We start from the raw sequence: 20181 nt of genomic DNA, 5'->3' as shown, positions 1-20181 counted from the left end.
TGAGGTGGCTGCCTCACCCTGCCTTATGGTAAGGCCATCCCAGCTATCACAGAAGACAGGAGCTGTACTTGGTTCTCTGCTGTCATTGTGACTTTTGAAGTCTCCCCACTTCCCCAGAGCAGCCTAATAACCTGCATCAAGTACAAGGGAAGTATCCAAAAGATTAGAGGAGAGTGCTGATACTAATGCAGAAAGGTTGCAAACATTTCAGTAAAGCAACTGACAGGAGTGTACTTTGAAAAGGAAAGGAGAAAAGAACAGAGAGCTAGGGTTTATGAACTAGAAAGTGCCCGGATGGTATCATCCTGGGCTTAATCCTGGCTGGTTATGAATTTTTTCCCCTGATATTAGAAAAATTATTTGGCTTTTCATACGAAACGGTCACCACATGAACTCACATTTTCCCTGTAATTTTTACATTCTTGTAAAGTTATTTTCATGTGATAAACATGAATGTTTGTAAAATGCTACAGGTTGTCGCCTGGGAGATAAATCTCATCATGTAGAGGCAAAATGGAGGAAACCATTTCACCATCTGGAAATTCCATTCAGGATGTCAGGCTCAGCCTTTTGACTCATTTTAAGCAACCAGGGAAGGACTTTTGCTGCCTCAGGAGTAGCAACAAGTTGCCTTAGGCTTTTACCCATATCTACTCAACTCAAGGCGGATAATAGTATTCAAGGACAGCTATGGGGTGAAAGATACGGGCAAAATAAAGAGGGGGGGCATTTATATGATGCACGGTTCAAAAGCTGATAGAAACTGAAACAAAGCCACACTACAGGGCTAAAAGCCAGAGCAAAAAGATGCCAGGATTCTCTAGCTTGGCTCAGAAAATGTGCATCATTGCACCTGCATATAAACTGCCTGGTGCCAGTTTGGGGCTGCGGCAAAGCACAAAAAAATGCAAGTGAAACAAGTCCAATGGATATAATTACAATGTACACAAACCAGACAGTTGAATAGAGAGACATGGGGTGAAGGGGGTCCTCCATGATTGTATCACTGGCACACTGATGCCCCAATGCCTGTACAAGCAGAGCATCACATGTGTGGCTGTGGGGGCAATCAAAGGAGTGGCCATGCAATGTGATGGCATCGGGGCAGGACATGGGAGGTAACTGGAGGTTCCAGGTGGTGTGTTTGTGTGATGGTGTGCATGAATGGTGTAGAGACAACAAAAATATTACCCAGTGCAATGGCTTGATGTCATGCTGTGCAGTCTGCTTGTGGGTGTTTGGCTCACCTTGGGAATGGGCTATGTGGATAGTGGGGTTTTGACCGGCTTTTGGACAAAGAGGATTGAACTGCTTTTTCCTGCCTGTTTGCTCTGGCCCTAGGTTATTTTGATGTGTGAAGCTGAAAAATGCTGCAAGCACTCTGTCCCCTATTACTGGAAATAAAGATATAATAAGGAAAAGGTTTTTTAAAAACTGCCCTCAGCTCAATCCCAATTCATGGCGACTCTGTGGATGAGACATTCCCAAGCCCCCCCCCCCCCGTCCTCCAGGTTCTACAAATTCATACCCATGACCTCACTAATGGAGTCTATCCATCTAACATAGGGTCTTCCTATCTTTCTACTGCCCTCCACCTTTCCAAGCATTATTGTCTTTTCCAAGAGTCATGTTTTCTCATGATGTGACCCAAGTATGACAGTCTCAATTTGATCATCTTGGCTTCCAGGGAAATTTCAGGCTTGATCTGTTCAAGGATTAATTTGTCCGTCTTTTGGGCTGTCTATGGTCTCCTCAGCATTCTTCTCCAGATCCACTTCTCAAATGAATTGCTTTTCTTTCTGTCAGCTTTCTTCACTGTCCGGCTCTTGTACATGGTGACAGAGAATACAATGGTTTGAATGGTTCTAACTTTTGTACTCAGTTGTATATAATTACTCTTTAGGATCTTTTCTAGATCTTTCATGTCTGCCCTTCCCATTCCTATTCTTCTGATTCCTTGACTGAAGTCTCCGTTCTGATCTATTCCAATTTCCACATTGTCTAGGCAGAATAGATGTTGATCCTCCTTGGTCATTATTTTTGTTTTCTTTATGTTCAGTAGCAAGCCTGTGTTTGCAGTTGCTTCTTTGACCTTCCTTAATAATTGTTTCGAGTCATGTAAGTCACTGCCCTTACATGCTATCTAGTATCTGCTACTGAAGGAATCCACTTCATACCACCTAATAGCAGGGATTACACCAAACAAGCAGAGTTTCACAGACACACACTGTGAACAGACGTTTTCTGAACCTTCTCATTATGATGTCACCCACAAATATTATGGAAATGGGAACCCTGATTGTCTCTTCCCCATCTATTGTTAACTAGAGAAGCTCTTTGAGAAGTGGTGATGCTGTTATTTGAAATGATTTATTTCCATTTCCCATTTTCTGTTCATGTCCTTTTGGTTCTAAAGGCACTTTTATTTCAGTTCAAGTGCTTTAGATGCTGTTGGGAAGATTCCTCTTATTTTCTATTACTGTTCCATCGGTTCTGTAAAGTAAATGCTGTCACCAGTTTTAGGCAAGGCTATGCAACTTAAACTGAAGAGAAGGGAGAGGGGTCAATGGACATAACTGAAGAAGAACTTTGGACTCCTGCCTCGGAAGCTGCTGCGTAGATCAGTGAAGCTGATAAAATTTAGCAGATGGTCCCAAGCTCAAAACGGTGGGAAATGGTCTGTCCTTTTTTTGTGAGGGAGTCTTTGCTGCCAAAGAGAAATAACATGTTCATATTTGGGTAGGGACATGTCTCTCTGGGAACATGAATTTAAACACCTTTGCAAAATGATAAGGAAATGTAGTATTAACATACCAGTGTCCACAGTAGATAAGATGCTTTGGGCGGGTAGCTTCTTTCTTTTCTTTCTTTCTTTTTGGAAACACTCATTTTGCACTAAAGCCTTAGATGAGCCAGATGAGGGAAAAGCTCCTTTTTATATATAAATGTAAAATAAACTATTGCAAATGGCAAGCCTAGAAAAGGACCATTCGTATTCTGGAGATCTACAGCAGCCAGCAGCCATGGCTGAGGAGTATGCAGTTCCAGGTAATAATTTTTATGCTGGGAAGGGGAACTTTTAATGTGGGCCCATAGTTTTGCTAGAACTGTATGCACTTCAGTTCTCCCTGCTTTCTAGCACTCAAGCTTGGTAAAACTCTGTTCATAATTCACCTTTGAAGGGAAATGTTGTGGATACCTTTTCCATAGTTGGTGTACCTGCAGCAGGATTCTTCAGGCACCAGCCCCTTCCCCATTAAAAGGACGAGGATAGAAATGACATTTTAAGGGGGGGGGAGGCAGAAAGCATGTACAGTCATGTCCTTTCTGCCACCTTTAAAATATCCCTGTTTCTGCAGTGGGACTAAGGAGCCCCCAGTTTACATCTCCATTCAACCACACTGAGGGCTTATTCACACTGTGAAAATAATCTAGATGAAGCTGGGTTGAATCTCCGTTGTTTGCACGCATCCTGAATGCACCCAATTAAGTTGGGGGGTGGCTGCCAAAAAACCCCACTCAGTCTGGAATAATCAATATTGGGTTTTCCCCTGAGGTTTGTTTTAACAGATCTGCATTGTTAGTAGTGTCAATAAGCAATGCAAATAGACCCAGGTTAAAACTCTGCATGCCTTGAACATGTTTCGAATGCCTTCACATCATCGACTCCATCTTTAATTGAATGCTTGCATGTGTGAGTGATGGAACTTGCAGAGACGTGCATCAATGCAGTTCCATAGTGTCAATAGCAAACCTGGAATGCATAAATGAGATGATTTGCATCATTGCACTAAAAAAAGTGACGTCTGAATGGCCCCTGGGTTACCTTGGGCCAATTGCTCCCTCTTGGGCAACACAGTGTTGGCGTGAGGACAACTTACATGAGTGGGGAGAGAAGCTTACTGGAAGAAAGGTGGGATATAATCATAGGAGTTTGTCACACAGGGGAAATCCCATGCAAAAACAGGATTTAAAAGCTAGAAAAAACCCATAAAAGCGGGTTGCTTTTCACACATGTTGTTGTTAAACTGATGTTAACCCAAACAGAAAGTAAACAAAAGCTGCTCCTTTTTTACTTTCAAGATTTTCTGAAAGTAAAAAAGAAGTAGCTTTTGTCTACTTTCTTTCCATGCTGGGTTAACGTTAGTTTAACAACAATATTGTGTGAAAATCAACCCGCTCTTTGGGTTGTTTCCCCCCCAATTTAAACCTTCGGTTTTATACAGGATTTCTCCCATGTGATAAACTCCATAGTGAAATAAATACAGCTTTTTCAGCCTCTTCTACTTAGAACAGGGGTAGGCAACCTGTGGCCCGCGGGCCGGATGCGGCCCGGCGAGGCCTTGGGACTGGCCCCAGCCCGGTCCTGCCGCCGATTGCCACCGGAGCCTTTGGGGAGCAATTGTCTATAGAAGCCTCAGAAACATGCATTTTTAATAACATTTTTAAAAAAATCAGCAAATTTTTTCGTGCGTCTTCCATTTTTTTTAAAAAAAGTGTCTTCCATTTGAAAATTTTGTCCTACATTTGTCCTGGTCTATTTATATATTTATTTTTTTAAAAAAATTATTTAATTATTTATTTTTTGGCTTCGGCCCCCCAGTTGTCTGAGGGACAGCAACCTGGCCCCCGGCTCAAAAAGGTTGCCTACCCCTGACTTAGAACTTTCTGCTTGTGTGCACCCCAAATTTAAATCTTTAGGGGAGAAGTCAAATGCACCCAGCGAGGGCAGAACTATCCTAAACAGACTTTGCTGAAATAATGCAGAAGGGAGAGGGGGCATGGTCAGGGAGGATTGGTAATAAATAAGGAGTAGCCTGACATTTTTCCATAGCAGGGCCAGCCCCAAACTTAGAGAAGTTGCTTTTTAGGAATACAACTCCCAGAATCCCAAAACTGGCTCAGCTCTTTTCCTAGGTTCCAGCCTGGTGCCACTTTTGTTAGAATGAGGTGGCTGCCTCAGTCAACTAATTTCATACAGCATGGGAGCAGAGCAAATTGTTAGTAGTTTAATATATTGTTTTTTGTATTTTTACTTGTAAGAAACTGCAGCGATATTTATGGGATTTTCGAGTATCAAAATAACTTGATCTGGTTTTACTGATTTTGATTTGAGATGTGTGTGTTTATGTGTGTGCCCGCCTACCCGCCTTCCAGTTGCCTGTTGACTTTGGGTGACCCCATGAATTTTATGGGTTTTCTTAGGCAAGAAATACTTAGAGGTGGTTTTGCCAGTCTCTTCCTCTGAATATAGCACATGGTATTCATTGGCAGACTCCCATCCAAGTACTAACCAGGGCTGACCTTACATAGCTCCCAAGAGGAGACAGGATACAATATTGTTCACAGGTCCTACACTTTTAAAATTGTGCATAAAAGGGAATTCTTTGTTCTCCACAAACAAAATTTCCCTTACTAGCATTGTTTCTCCATGTGGATGGAGAAAATGGGTTAAAAGGAGATTAGATGGCGAGAGTAATTTCCCAGGGGCAAATGGGGTCTCTTGCTACCACCTGCCCCAATCCTAGTTCCTTCCTTGATGGATAAAATGGAGGCAACAGCAATGCTCAAGGTAGGGGTAAGAACGGTAAGAAATACTTCTTGCATTTGGTTCCCTAGACAATAAACTGATGGCTGAAGTGGAAGGGAATTTGTATGAGTTAAATCACTGGAGAATCCTGCCAATTTTGTCTTGCAAATGTCCATCTATCCACATTATTGGTATGTTGAGAAGGAAAACAAGTATCTGTTTAGGATCCCAGTTTTTGCCTTATAGTATGTTGCCTATAAATGCACAAATATGGGCTCGGGACACCATCAGGGCAGTATTTCCCATGCACCCATGCATAGTGTCCTACCCAGCTTTCAGAAATGAACAGCTTTAATAAATATCCTATCCCCCACCCTGTTTTTTTTTAAGTGCTCTGTTAAACAGATGTGATAAACATGTTGGTCATATGAACTTTTGGGTGTGGGTGTGTGTGTGTGTTTAGCACCTGAGATAGTTCATTTAAGTTCAGAGTAAAACCCAAAGCAGATTCATCAACTAAGAAGTTTATCACATCAGTGCCTGAAATGTTTCTATTCTGTTCCCAAAACGTTCAAGAGGTAACGTTATGGGAACAGATATTATCGCATTCGAAAATGTAAAACGTTCCGAGAACGTTACGGGAATACAATTTACCGCATTTGTCCTTATAGGAAGCGTGATAAGTATGAGAACGTTTCAATATTTGAGCATGCGTATTTACTTCGGAGGACCTTGTAATGATGGCGTAATCACTCTACTGTTCCTTTTCACCCGGAAATGAATCCAAGTACTCAAATTTCATCTTGAGGATTGCTGTGATAACTTTAATTCAGTGCATTTTCCTAACAACAAGCTCCATATCATGATCATTTGGACTACAGATACGATTAGATATTATGGATGGCAAGAAAATCCAAGAAAGGTACAAGATAACAAAGCCACAATCATGAACACTTGACATATTTAAAACACCACATACAACATCCCACTAATACAGCTTATGATCGTATTGGACCTATTTGCTGCAGTGCTACCTTTTGGCCCATTTCAACTGAAATGATACCGTAACCACATATTCTTTTATTCATTATATCATACATAATCTATTGTGAAAACTATTCATTAATCAATAATACACCTAGAAGCATCTTGCCACCTATATTTGTAACAGTGTATTCTTGTTCATGAGTACCACATACACAGAACAAAAGGCTTTTACAGGGAGATATTTGTGCAAACACAACCTAAATTTTTTATATACACACATACATATAGACACACACACATACACACATAATGTCAGCAATCTATATATACAAAAATTGATATAATATAATATAAATATTTATAATATGCATTATATATTATATGTATATATTGTATGTAATATATATATATATATATATATATATTATATAAAATATATATTTTGTATATATTACATATTTAAAATATATATATTGTATATGTATTGTATGTATACTTTTACATATACTGTATATATATAATGTTATATATATATATATATATATATATATATATATATATATATATAATACTATTAATCTACATACATCTATCGATATCTACACATATCACTCGCAAATGGTGGGGATTAATCTTTTTTCTACTATTTTTTTACTCGCTGAGTCCCAGGGAGAGCAAGAAAAATGACGCTCTAGGAATGGGGAGGAATGCAGGGAGGGAAGTCTGTTCAGCCAATCACAACAAGGCAGAACATGGGAACGGAAGTAAGAACAGATTACATTACCGCTCTGACATTTCTTGGACCGTTTTAAAAACGTTTCCACAAGCTTGGATCACTTTCTCATCCGTTCCCTGCGAGGAACACATATGGAACGCTTTGAGGGGTATGTAGAACGCGATGGGAACCCGATGGGGACAGAAATGTGCGGTAAAGTTGAAAGTGTTCCGTTCCAATCGGGTTCCAAAAACGTTCTCGAAACGCGATGCAATAAACTTCTATGTTGACAGTGGAGCTATCAGCTGCCATTGCTCTTAAGAGATTTATTCTCCACCTGAATGGTCTCTTACTGTGTAACTCATTCCACATTTTGTTGTTGTCGCTTTGCTTTTGCAGATGTGGTCATCACTCGCCGTTTGAGAGACCGAGAGCTTCTCAGAAAAAGGAAAGCGGAAGCAGAGGAAAAAGACAATTACCAGTGGGTGCTGGGGTAAATCAGGATGATGTCAAAGTTAAGACTGTACTTTATTTTAGGTTAAGCAATCCATTCAATTCCTTGTGGGCAGACACGGCTTGGCTTCTAAACATTGGCCACTTTAGATCCTAATAGTGACCCTGAAGTTGCTATTTTGTCTGTAATCCACAACAAGCTGTTCCTGTTTAAGTTCCATCAAAATCAGTGCCATGTTAATAACAACTGACATGTTGTGTCAAGACAGGATGACCAGATGTCCTAACCTCAACGGAGGACAAGGCACCGTAAAATGCAGGGCATTCGAGAAAAATCTGGACATTACCAAATAAAAGCTGAAAACACTCACACACACACACACACACACACACACACACTTGCCTCTTCTTATACATGGATTTTTTATACATGGATTCAAGCATCCACAGTTTCAAAATGTTTCAAAAAAGTATAAATTTCAAATATCAAACCTTGATTTTCCATTTTTTATAAGAGACACCATTTTGCTATGTCATTATATTTAATGGCACTTGAGCATCCATGGATTTTGTTATCCACGGGGGATCTTGGAACCAAACCCCAGCGTATAACAAGGGTCCACTGTGTGTGTGTGTGTGTATTCATACTTCTTAGTCATGCTCAAAATGGAAGACATTCTGGAATTTCTCCTGGACAGAGGGTTGAAATGTAGGACATGTCCTGGAAGAGGAAGACATGTGGTATTAAGAGAGCAGGAGTAGAGTGGCTGAGGGTGATAGAGTTGCTGGTGATCACTTATTATGCTGGCCTTCTTCAGGGACTAGAAACAAACACAAATACATATACATTTTTGCTGTTAACTGCCTTTGTGTCAATCTCGACCCATGGCGACCCTATGGATGACATCTCCAGGTCCCCTGTCCTCTACTGCTCTGCCCAGCTCCAACAAACTCATATTCATGGTAATCAAGTCCATCCATCTAGCATGTGGCCTTCCTTCTCTTTCTACTTTCCTCCACCTTTCCTAACATTATTGTCTGTTCCAACGATTCATTCCTTCTCATTATGTGTCTAAGTCTTGTCATTTTGGCTTCTAGGGGGGTGTTCCCACTTGTCAGATAAAACGGATTATATTGGCGTGATTCTGATTCGGATTATGTTCCGGGAATAATTCAAAATTTTTCCATCATTTCCATTACCAAAAGGGGCAAATTACTTCGATTCATTTAGACCCTGTTTTCGTTCCCATTTATTTTAAATCGCTTTATTTTAAAGTGGATTAACTTGCTCCCTGTTCCCATTTGTGTCTGCAAGCTGCCTAGGCTGCAGACGACACAAGTCATGGATTTTTTTTTTTGGGGGGGGGCAGCCAATGAAAATCGGCTGCATCCAAGGCTCTTCCGTTGTGTTTCCCCAGACTAGAAGGAGTCTCTATTCGTCCTCTTCTGTGTCTCCCCATATTAACTGCCATAACTCAGTGCTAGGGAATCCTGGGAATGGTAGTTTATTATGGCACCAGCACTCTCTGGCAGAGGAGGATAAATGTCTCACAAACACAACAGTTCCCATAATTCCTTAGTACTGAGCCAGGGCGGGTTAAGGGGTCTCAAACTGTATTATTTCTACAGTGGGTTTGGAACTATAGATGAGGTTTTTTTCGTAAATTAAAAAAGTTGTTACTTTATAATTTACTTTAGAAATACACACACACACACACACACACACACACAAATATACATTCATATGTGTATATATATGTGCGTTCATACACACACATAGGGTTGCCATAAGTCAGGACCTCCAAACTGGGGCAAATGTAGGACAAATGTAGGACACAATTTTCACATGTGGGACACATTTTTTTAAATGGAGGACACGCCAAAAAAAATATGATTTTTTAAAAAAAAATTCATATAAATGCATGTTTCTTAGGCATGATCAAAATGGAGGACATTTGGCATTATTCCTAGACAGATGGCAGAAATGTGCTTCCCTTTCTGGCCAAAAACCAGAAGAGGAGGAAGAGTGGAAGAAGCAGAGGAGGAGGAAGAGGAGAAGAAGAAAAGGAGGAAGAAGAGGAGGAGGAAGAGGGGAAAAGGAGGAGGAGGAAGAAGAGGAAGTAGAGAGGAAGAAAAAGGGGAAGAAGAGGGGAAGGATGAGGTGGAGAAGAAGAGGAGGAGGGAAAAGATGAAGAAGAAGGGGAGGAGGAGGAGGAGGACAGGAGGAAGAAGAAGAAGAGGAGGAGAAGGAGGAGAGTAAGAAGAAGAGGAGGAGGAAGAAGATGAAGAAGAAGAGGAAGAAGAGGAGGAGGAGAGGAGACAAAAGAAGAGGAGGAGGAGGAGAAAGAAGAGGAAAGGCTCTTTCCCCTGCCTGGCCGCCTCCCTGGCCGGCGGAGGAGGCGACAAGGCAGCGGAAAAGGGCCCCGCCGAGGCGAGACCCTTTCCCGCTGTCAGGCCGCTTTCCTGGCCTCTGTGGAGGCTTGGGCCTTCACAGAGGCCGGGAAGGAGGGAGCAGAGCGCCTGCGATCGCCGCGATTGCGGGTGGCCCCCGTGCCCTTTCCTGGCCTCTGTGGAGGCTTGGGCCTTCACAGAGGCCGGGAAGGAGGGAGCAGAGCGCCTGCGATCGCCGCGATTGCGGGTGGCCCCCGTGCCCTTTCCTGGCCTCTGTGGAGGCTTGGGCCGTCACAGAGGCCGGGAAGGAGGGTGCAGAGCGCCCGCGATCGCCGGCGGCCTCCGCGCCCTTTCCTGGCCTCTGTGGAGGCTTGGGCCTTCAGAGAGGCCGGGAAGGAGGCAGCAGAGCCAGGCCGCCTCCCTCGCTGGCGGAGGAGGTGACAAGGCAGCGGAAAAGGGCCTTGCCGAGGCGAGACCCTTTCCCGCTGTCAGGCCGCTTCCCTCGCCGGCGGAGGAGGCCAAGCAGGGAACGGGCCTCACTGAGGCGAGGCTCCTTTCCCTGCCTGGCATCCGTTGCGGGGGGGGGGGTGTCCCAGGGGCGGGGCCAAACCGGGGTGGGACCGTGCGGACCCGCCCCAAACTGGGAAAGTCCCGCCCCCAGGTGGGATATGGCAACCCTACACACACACACAAATATGTATGTGTGTATATACCTATATGTTTGTGTGTGTGTGTATATATATATATATATGCATGTGTGTGTGTGAGTACAGTGGTACCTCGGGATACGAAATACCCAGGTTACGAAATTTTCGGGATACGAAAAAATCCCATAGGGAATTATTGTTCCGGGTTACGAATGTTTTTTCGGGTTACGAAAAAACTTTTGGTGCTTTTTTCGGCTTTTTCGCACGGAATCGCGGCTTTTCCCCATTAGCGCCTATGGCAATTCGGCTTACGAAGGCTTTTCGGGTTACGAAAGCGGCCGCGGAACGAATTAATTTCGTAACCCGAGGCACCACTGTATTCATATATAAACATATGTGTGTGTTTTTGTCTTATCTATCTATCTATCTATCTATCTATCTATGTAGTGTATTATTCGAGATAATCTGATTCAGATTCGAATCTCTATGGGAAGGATTCCGGGACAATGCAGATCAAATTCGGGCTTGAGTGGAAACGATACCCCCTAAATTCGCATCATGATCTGCTTTATAGGTGAATGGGAACACTCCCTAGGAATATTTCTGGCTTGATCTGCTCTAGGAACCATTTTTTTTGTCCTTTTGGCTGTCCATGAGATCCTCAGCACTCTTCTCCAGCACCATATCTCAAATGAGTTGATTTTCCTCTTATCTTCTTTCTTGACTGACCAGCTCTCACATCCATTATATTACAAAATACCTTTCAGCAGAATTCACTCTCTCTCTTTGTGTGTATGTGTATGTATATATAACAAAAACAGTAGAAATATGTTTTTTTATACTCAGTGGCCCTGTGTTTTGGAGACTGTTCCCAACTCTAGAGAATTCTGCTGAAGGATATGTTTATAATGCAGAATGGCACAGTGATTTGAGTGTTGGATTACCATGGTGGATGCCAGGACTTGATTCTCAGCTGTGGCATTAAACCCACTGGGTGACCTTGGGCCAGTCACACTCTCTCAGCCTCAGGGGAAGGCAATGGCCAACCTCCTCTGAACAAATCTTGCCAAGAAAACCCCATGACAGGGTCATCTTAGGCTCACCATAAGTCGGAAATGATTTGAAGGCACACAATATGAACACATGTGATTTTATGAGATATACTTAATTTACTACTACTAATAATAATATTTATTTATATTCCACTTAATCTCAGGGAATCCAAGTGGATTACAGCAGTAAAATACGGTATGATTAAAAGATTGTCCTGTCTTCTTTTAATACTTATAATATACAGTCGGCCCTTCTTATACATGGATTTTTTATACACAGGTTCAGGCATACATGGTTTGAAAATGTTCCAAAAAAGTATAAATTCCAAATATCAAACCTTGATTTTCAATTTTTTATAAGGGACACCATTTTGCTATGTCATTATATTTAATGGGACTTGATCATGTGAGACTTGGGATTGTTCTGACCAATAATCCACGACAAACCAGGTAAATCAGAAACTTTATTGAAAAAGATAAGGTAGAAACATTCCTGGTCACATTATTGAAGAATCTGAGGCACACAAAGGGGAAGCCTTAATTTAAAACGATCTGTGCCCCCCCTTTTTTTCCTTTCCCTCTCAGATGTCCTCCCCAAATCACCCGCCCTCTCAGCGGAGGCTTGGATCCCTACATCAAAGCAACCCAATGCGAGCATCATTTGGTCTCCGGACATCCTCTGTCTTGGGAAAGCTATTGATGCTTAATTGATGACTTGTATCTGTGGAACCTCTCTCAGTTGTAAATCTTTCTCAGGGTGTGAAAGATTCTTTGTCCTGTTAGCCTATGTTTTGCTTACGTGACACATTCGATTACAAATCATGGCCGCAGATGGGCATTTCCCACAATGCTTATTCAATTGCGTCCTACAGATACATACTTATATTTAATCCCTCTATATTTATTGCTAGGACACTAAGATCTATATTTATATATAAGCATATATATATGTGTGTGTGGGGGGGGGGCATATATATATATATATATATATATATACACACACACACACACACACACACACACACACATATATATATATATATATATATAGTTCACTACTAAATATGATCAGCAGCTTTAACTAGTCTGCCTTCAAACATTCCAACACGTCATACAACAAGGTGAAGGTTGTATGTCCCTATCATCAATGTGCATGTTACTAATTACTAACTTAGATGACTTAATCTAAACTCTTTATATCATCATGACAGAACCCCGAATGAATAAAGGAATGAAGGGGTTCTGACAGATCATACACGGATTTTGTTATACACGGGGGATCTTGGAACCAAACCCCAGCGTATAACAAGGGTCCACTGTATAAGTATTTGTGTTTGTTCCTAGCCCCCGCAGCAGGCCTTTTCTCACTGAGGCTGAAACATGTTGGTTTTTTAAAAACAAATGAAAGGTTGACCTTCCCAGAGCATGTGGAGTTTGTCTCCTTACCTTTTTCTGCTTTTAGCATGCTTTTCAATACTAAACCCTATCACAACACCACACAGTTACCAAATTGTGATGCCTTTTTAATTGTCATCGGAGTCCAGTGGAGTCATTGGATTTGTAGTTTGGTGAGGAGAATTCTCTGCCAGTGATTTCTAGTGCTTTAATTAGGGGAACTGCATTAAAGCTCTCTAGCAGACCAACCTACAAATCCCAGAATTCCAAAGGAAGGAGCCATGACAGTTAAAGTGGTATCAAATGGCTCTAATTCTGTAGTGTAGACGCATTCCTAGTGCAGGGATGTCTGTCATGAAGTCATATGTGCCCCCAGAGCCATTTTTGAACAGCCATGCGGACAGCTCTGCTGATAATGTCTTTTTAAGGACCTTATCACATGGGGAAAATCGGGGGGTTTATACAGCGATTATCCCATCAAAACATATCGCAATTAAGATTTTCACACATATCACTATTAAACAGGCAATAAACAGGCAATAAACAGCAACAAATCAATTTCAGGATTTCCCGGTGAATGATTTGCTTCTGAGTATTGCTGTTTATTGCCTTTTTAATAGCGATGTCGTGTGAAAATCTTAATTGCGATATTGTGATTGCATGGGATAATCACTATTTAAGCCCCTGATTTTGCCCAATTTCCCCTGTGTGATAAGGTCCTAAGACATTTTAATTCCAATGTGGTTTTAGAACTAAAGGTTTTTAGGGAAATAGGATGACACATTCTTTTAAACTGTCCTGGTTTAAACTGCCTTTCAACTTTTTAAAGAGTATTTTTATATTAAAAAGCTTTAATGTTGTTAATAATTTATTCTTCTTTTAATGTTGACCTTTTGTATGTTTTTACCTATATTCTAATCACTTTGCTTTGTAAGCCACCTGTCCCAGTTTGTAATAATAAGGAGGAAGAGGAAGGAACATCAACAGTCTAAGATATGTGGATGACACCACAGTATTAATGGAAAACATCATAGACTTGGAACAATTACTAAGGAAAGTTAAAGAAAAAAGCACAAAGGCAGAAATACAGTAATGACCATGTAGGATCTACATAAATTCAACCTAGATAATGAGGAAATTGAAACTAGTTAAAGGTTTTCCATACCTTGGATCAAACAATGATCAAACATCATTGAGACTGCAGTGAGTAGCATCACTAGGGGGGTGCAGGTAGTGTGGCCTGCACTGGATGACACCCCAAAGTGGCTGATACCTGGTCCGACCTTCCTCCCACTGCGAGGTGAGAAGAGGAAAGCATGCCCTTCCCAGCTTTGCCATGGTGCAGTTGCCTCCTGAAGAGAAGGCTGCCTCTGAGAAAGGAGATGGGTGAGCGTGCCCTTTTGACGATCACTCCTGCAGCATCCCGCCTGGCATCCCCCCTTCTCCAGGTGACACCAGTGATGGGAATGCCACTGACTGCAGCATCCCGCCTGGCATCCCCCCTTCTCCAGGTGACACCAGTGATGGGAATGCCACTGACTGCAGTCAAGAAATACGAAGAAAACATAGAATGGGAAAGGCAGCCATGAAAGAACTAGACAAGATCCAAAAATGCAAAGGCATACAACTGAGCACTAAAGTTAGAGGTGTCAAAGCCATTATATTTTCCCATCATTATGTATGGGTGTGAGAGCTGGACAGTGAAGAAAGCAGATAGAAAGAAAATCCATTCATTTGAGATGTGGTGCTGGAGGATATAGCCAAGAAGACAAATAAATGGGTCCTAGAACAACTCAAGCCTGAAATCTCCCTGGAAACCAAGATGATCGAACTGAGGCTGTCGTACTTTAGCCACATAATGAGAAGGCACAACTCATTAGAAAAGACAATAATGCAAGGAAAGGTGGAGGGAAGTAGAAAGAGAGGAAGACCACACGCCAGATGGATGGATTCAATCAGGGAGGCCGCAGACATGAATCTACAGGATCTAAGCAGAGTAGTGGAAGATGGTGTGTGTCTTGGAAATGTTTCATCCACAGGTTCGCCATGAGTTGGGATTGACTCAAGGGCAGTTAACAACAACAAAACAACAGTAATAATGGTGATGATAGTAAATATAATTGCAGTGAAGTTGTAAAAATAAGATCATTATCATCATCATCATCATCTCAGAAGATGAGCTATTCTTTAAAAGAGTGGGAGAATTTCAAAGTATTGAGGTGCGGACAAGGAGCCAGCCACAAATTCCCACAAATTCGCAAACAAGGATTAGGGTCCTTTGCAACTATCTTTTAGCCGTTAGTTCTTTCCTCACTATAATACCATTGTGCACTTATATTGACAGGAATCAGAAAAAGAGTAAACAGCCACGAAGGGGAAGAGGGTCTGGGAGAGGCCGAGGGAGACGCCAGGTTCAAGAGCCGCAGCCAGAGCCTCAGCCAGAAATACAGCTGGAGGTAATCGAGGAGAAAGAGCCAGAAACACAAGTGATCCAGGTGGAGGAGAAAGCTGAAGCTATTCTGGATTTCCCAGCAGAGACTTCCATTCCACCTGTAGAAGCTGAAGAGCTGTACTCCCAACAGCAAGAAGCAGCTGAGGAAGCAGCCCCAGCCAGAGACACTCTTTTCTCACTGGGTAAGGAGTATCCAGAATCAAACCTCTCTTGTAGAGAAACTGACAGTTCATTCAGGAAACTGGAAACATGTGCCGCCTCTTCAGCCCTTTAAAGTATCTATTTGCCTTTTCTCACTACAGTGTGTTTATATGTGCCTTTAATTCACCTGTCGACTTAAGGCGACCCCATGAATTTTGTAGAGTTTTCTTAGGCAAAGAATACTCAGAGGTGGTTTTGCCAGATTTCCTGCATGGCAGGGGGTTGGACTGGATGGCCCTTGCGGTCTCTTCCAACTCTATGATTCTATGGCTCTGTACAGATGGGCCCTTTGCAGCATATCCATGACGTGCTAGGATTGCACACGCCCCGCAACCCTAGCATGTCATGCACGCAGCACCGTTATGCATAACGGTTATGTCGCAGCTGCGCCACCTCCCAACAGCGCTGCACAGCGCTGCACAGCTGTGACATAACTGCACCGTCTCTGGCGCTTTGTGGCGCCGCAAAAAGGAGCCGTTTTTTTGAGATTTTTTTGCTGCACAGCAGCGCCGCACAATTTGTATGCTGTGGCACTCCTGTGCAGCAAAGAGAGGCACCGAGGAGGTGCCTCTTTTTGGCGGTCTGTACCCTGCCCATGATTCTATGATTCCTCTGAAATATAGCCTATGCACCTCCAGATGATGCCTCCAGTGGAGGCTGTGTTTTCCGAATAACATGACAAAGACAAGGGGAAAAAAATAGCAGTTTTCTCAAGCATTGTGGGCAGATGCAAAAGAGGCTGAGCTCCTATACCTGTAAGACTGTAAAACTGCATAGGTTTCAACAGCAACAGGGTTGCTGCCCTGTCCCCTTCTACAGCTGCCTACCTTAAGTCTTCTCAAACCAACCAAACCACCCAGCTCTAAAATCTACCCAAGAATTTTGCACGATGCCTAAAGATATAGCTGTTTTCAAAACACTGGTTTTTGTTCTCATGTTAGGTACAATCTTGTTATTGATGTGGATGATTTAAAAACCTTGATAGATTACTTATGGGGGGAAATGTTTGCTTGATTGAAGAGATACTGTACTTTTTTATCCTCAGTCTATTGTCAAGCAAGCTTAGTGGCGTTCATTTTATTCTTTCTGCAGTGCCTAGTTAAACATTAGAGAAAGTACTCTAGAAATAATAGACAGAAATTATGATTACTGTCAAGACCAGCATGCTTCAAAGCAGAGAAGATGATGGAGGTCCCAAACACACTGCAGAAATAGTCCAGTTTCAGACTGCTTTCACTGTCCTGGCTCAGGGCTAAGGAATCCTAGGCATTGTAGTTTTATTGTTGCACTAAAACTCTCAGGACTAAAAAGGGTTCAATGGTTCCATACAGACAGGCCAAAATAAAGCTGCTTCAGATCACTTTGGAGGTATGCTGTTTAAATGATGCATGCATACTAAAAGTCTGGAAACTGCACCAATGCTGTGCTCCAGTCCTTAGGACTGGATCGTGGCTTTGGTGCAGCTTCCAGACTCTTAGTATGTGTCATGGCCAGCCAAGATCAGCTCTCGGAGGATGAGGAGGAGGATGAGCCTCCTCCAGAGCAAGGGCTGATTGAGGCAACGCCAGGTGTTAGTTCTGCTCTGCCAGGTCCCAGCTGTGATCCTCCAGCCCCAGAGGAGGAGATTCAACCAGGTCCTAGTGCCACAGAGAGGCTTCCTTCGGTACCACAGCCTAGTGGTGAGTCTGGAGACGAAGCTTGCCTGCAGGTGCCTTCCTATCAAGAGAGAAGGGCCGAGAGTGCTTGCAGGCGCAGATCCAGGAGGATTGCAGAAAGACAGTTAGCAAATCAGCCTCAGGTGGCTCGAGGGAGAGCTTCCCTGATTTAAGTGGAAGAGAGGTTTGAGTTTGTTGCTAGAGTTTATTGCATGAGCCCTTGGTGTGATTGCTGTCGCTCTAGCTCCAGACATCTTGTTACCTTGCTTCCTTGCTACCTTGACCTCGGACCGGACCTTTGTTATCTCTTGGCTATTGTGACCTCGGACTGTTTTGACCACGCTGCTTTCTGGCTTCCTGACCTCGGCTCGTCTTTCGGCACGCTTGACTTTCTGCAACCCCGACACCGGCTTGTTTCCTCGGCTTGCTCTTTGACTGCTTCTCCACAAGGTTTGTTTTGCCTACACGTATCAGCATAAGTCAGAGATTGCTGGCAGCAATCCCGGACAGTATGCATGCATCATTTAAACAGCATACCTCCAAAGTGATCTGAAGCAGCTTTATTTTGGCCTGTCTGTATGGGGCCTAAGTCTCACAAAAGGACACTTCCCAGCTCCCAAACATTGAATTAGGAGATTTAAAACGGTCTCAAACTGGATGATTTCTGCAGTGTGTTTGGGACCTTAGTGGGCTTTCAGAAGTTTGTAGGACTTGTGGCTTTCATCATCCCTCACCCCTGGCTATGCTGGTTATGACAGATGGGGATGGAAGTTTTAAGTATTTCTGAAAAGCCACAAGTTGTCTGTCTCTGCTTTGACTTAATTTTTAATTGCAAATCTTCCTTCCCCTGACATTTGGCTTATAAATGTTCTGAGACTTTCAGGAATGTGTATGTGTTGTGTGCTGTCAAGTTATTTCCGACTTATGCTGACCCTAAGGCGAACCTCTCATGGGTTTTTTTTGGCAAGATTTGTTCAGAGAAGGTTTGCCATTGCCTTCTCCTGAGGCTGAGAGCATGTGGCTTGCCCAAGGTCACCCAGTGGGTTTTCATGGCTGAGCTGGGATTTGAACCCTACTCTCCAGGAATGTACTGCATTAAAAAAAGCAGTAATCAAAAAATGTCTGATACCCCAGTCTCCAATATAACTTGATATTGTGGAACTATTTGCCATCAAGCAACCGTATGCGCTTCTTGAGCTCCAGCAATCAACTGCCCTGTTTAGATTTTACAAACTCAGGCGCGTTATAGACGGCCCAGAAGGGGCAGTCTTGCGCCGCCGCCGGTTGCAGTGTCCGGGAACTGCAGCAGCCAAACGGCGTGGTTCCCAGATGCTGTAAAGAAGGAGCACAATTTTCGTGCTCCTTCCTGCGGCCCGGAAGAGACACCGCAAGTGCCAAAGCGCGCACTTGTGGCGTCACTTCCACTGTGTGATGTGCGGATGCAGAGTGTCCGCTACGTCAAAATGGCAGCGCCCATCTGTATGCGCCGCCGCCATTTTGACATAGTCATTACGTCCGAGGGGCAAGGCGTGTCAGGAAGCGCCACCCCTCGCATGTAATGACGGCGCAATGACGGCGCCTCAGGGCCATGGTTTCTTTGATTGAATCAATCTACCTTTAGTGTGGACTAATTCTTTTCCTAACTTTTCCATACAGACAGGCCAAAATAAAGCTGCTTTGGGTCACTTTGGAGGTATGCTGTTTAAATGATGCATGTGTCCTAAGAGTCCGGAAGCTGGGTCAAAGCCATGCTTCAGTCTTTAGGACTGGAGTGTGGCTTTGGTGTGGCTTCCAGACTCTTAAGATTCCTGTGTCATTTAAACAGCATACCTCCAAAGTGACCCAAAGCAGCTTTATTTTGGCCTGTCTGTATGGGGCCTTACAGTACAACTTAATGGTGATTAAAACTGGCTGCATCAGATACTGCTTTATCAGAAATTTCTGCAGCCTGATTTTTAAATCCCATGAAAAGACCTCAGGATATTTTAGGGTGAAATGCACCAGTCTTTTTACAATTAAACATCACCTTATAGAATTTAGATAAGTCTTCTGCTTGAGTGGGTTCCCTTGGATGAGCCCTAATTTTTGCCCCCTTTCCCTCTGCTTTAAATCAGCCCAATGGAAACATTTGTATTTAGTATGTTCTTTGTTTCTCCTTTGTTCCAGGACTTGAAGAGTTTCCAAGGACCGAAGAACCAGAAATCCCCAAGACCCTGGAAAATGACCATTTGGAACAGGAGTTCTCTGGCACGCTTTAATTTAAAAGTTGTAGTGCAGACAGTAATTGTTGCTGCTTAGCATGAAAACACTGTTAGCATGTAGGATACCTGCTGTTGTGTGAACAATAAAAGTCGGTGGCCGCTGAGTTTGTGTTTATGTAGTGCCCTCATCCCTGAAATGTTCAGTAAGTATGACACTTCTGAATTAACCATATTCAGAGAGGTTCCAGGTGCAACAACAGCACTATCCTAGCCTTGGCTCATCTGGAGAAGAGAGCATTGAAGATTTATGGAATTTTTGTAATTTTTGATTAATTTACAAATATTTCAATACAGCACAAGTAGAGACCAGAAGAATCTCACTTTGGATTTCCAGAGAAAGGTACCTCCAGGTATCTAGGTCATATATATTACCTTCTAATCATTGATAGCCTCCCCCATCCAAAATGCTCAAGAGATATCTCCCAAGCGTTTCTTAAGCGTT

At 42.9% G+C, this 20181-nt stretch overlaps 1 protein-coding gene across 2 annotated transcripts; it reads left to right on the top strand.

Annotated features, from left to right (window-relative positions):
* The first annotated feature begins 2866 nt into the window (after positions 1-2866).
* HEMGN (hemogen) lies at positions 2867-19843 on the top strand. Of its 2 annotated transcripts, none has more exons than XM_089488780.1 (4): positions 2867-3048; positions 7632-7725; positions 15515-15804; positions 19645-19843. In XM_089488780.1, exons 1-4 carry the CDS (start codon positions 2967-2969, stop codon positions 19734-19736), a joined length of 558 nt encoding a protein of 185 aa, XP_089344906.1. In that variant the 5' UTR covers positions 2867-2966; the 3' UTR covers positions 19737-19843. The 2 variants fall into 2 exon arrangements, with proteins under 2 accessions (XP_089344906.1, XP_089344907.1); XM_089488781.1 differs by having other exon boundaries at positions 2868-3048; positions 7632-7713.
* The last annotated feature ends 338 nt before the right edge of the window (positions 19844-20181 follow it).

Source organism: Sceloporus occidentalis, unplaced genomic scaffold, assembly GCF_023333645.1.
Source record: "Sceloporus occidentalis isolate IW3139 unplaced genomic scaffold, rSceOcc1.0.p SCAF_1, whole genome shotgun sequence".
NCBI lineage: Eukaryota > Metazoa > Chordata > Lepidosauria > Squamata > Phrynosomatidae > Sceloporus > Sceloporus occidentalis.
Note: the sequence above shows the minus strand (reverse complement) of the source record. Positions and strands in the feature narration are given on the sequence as shown.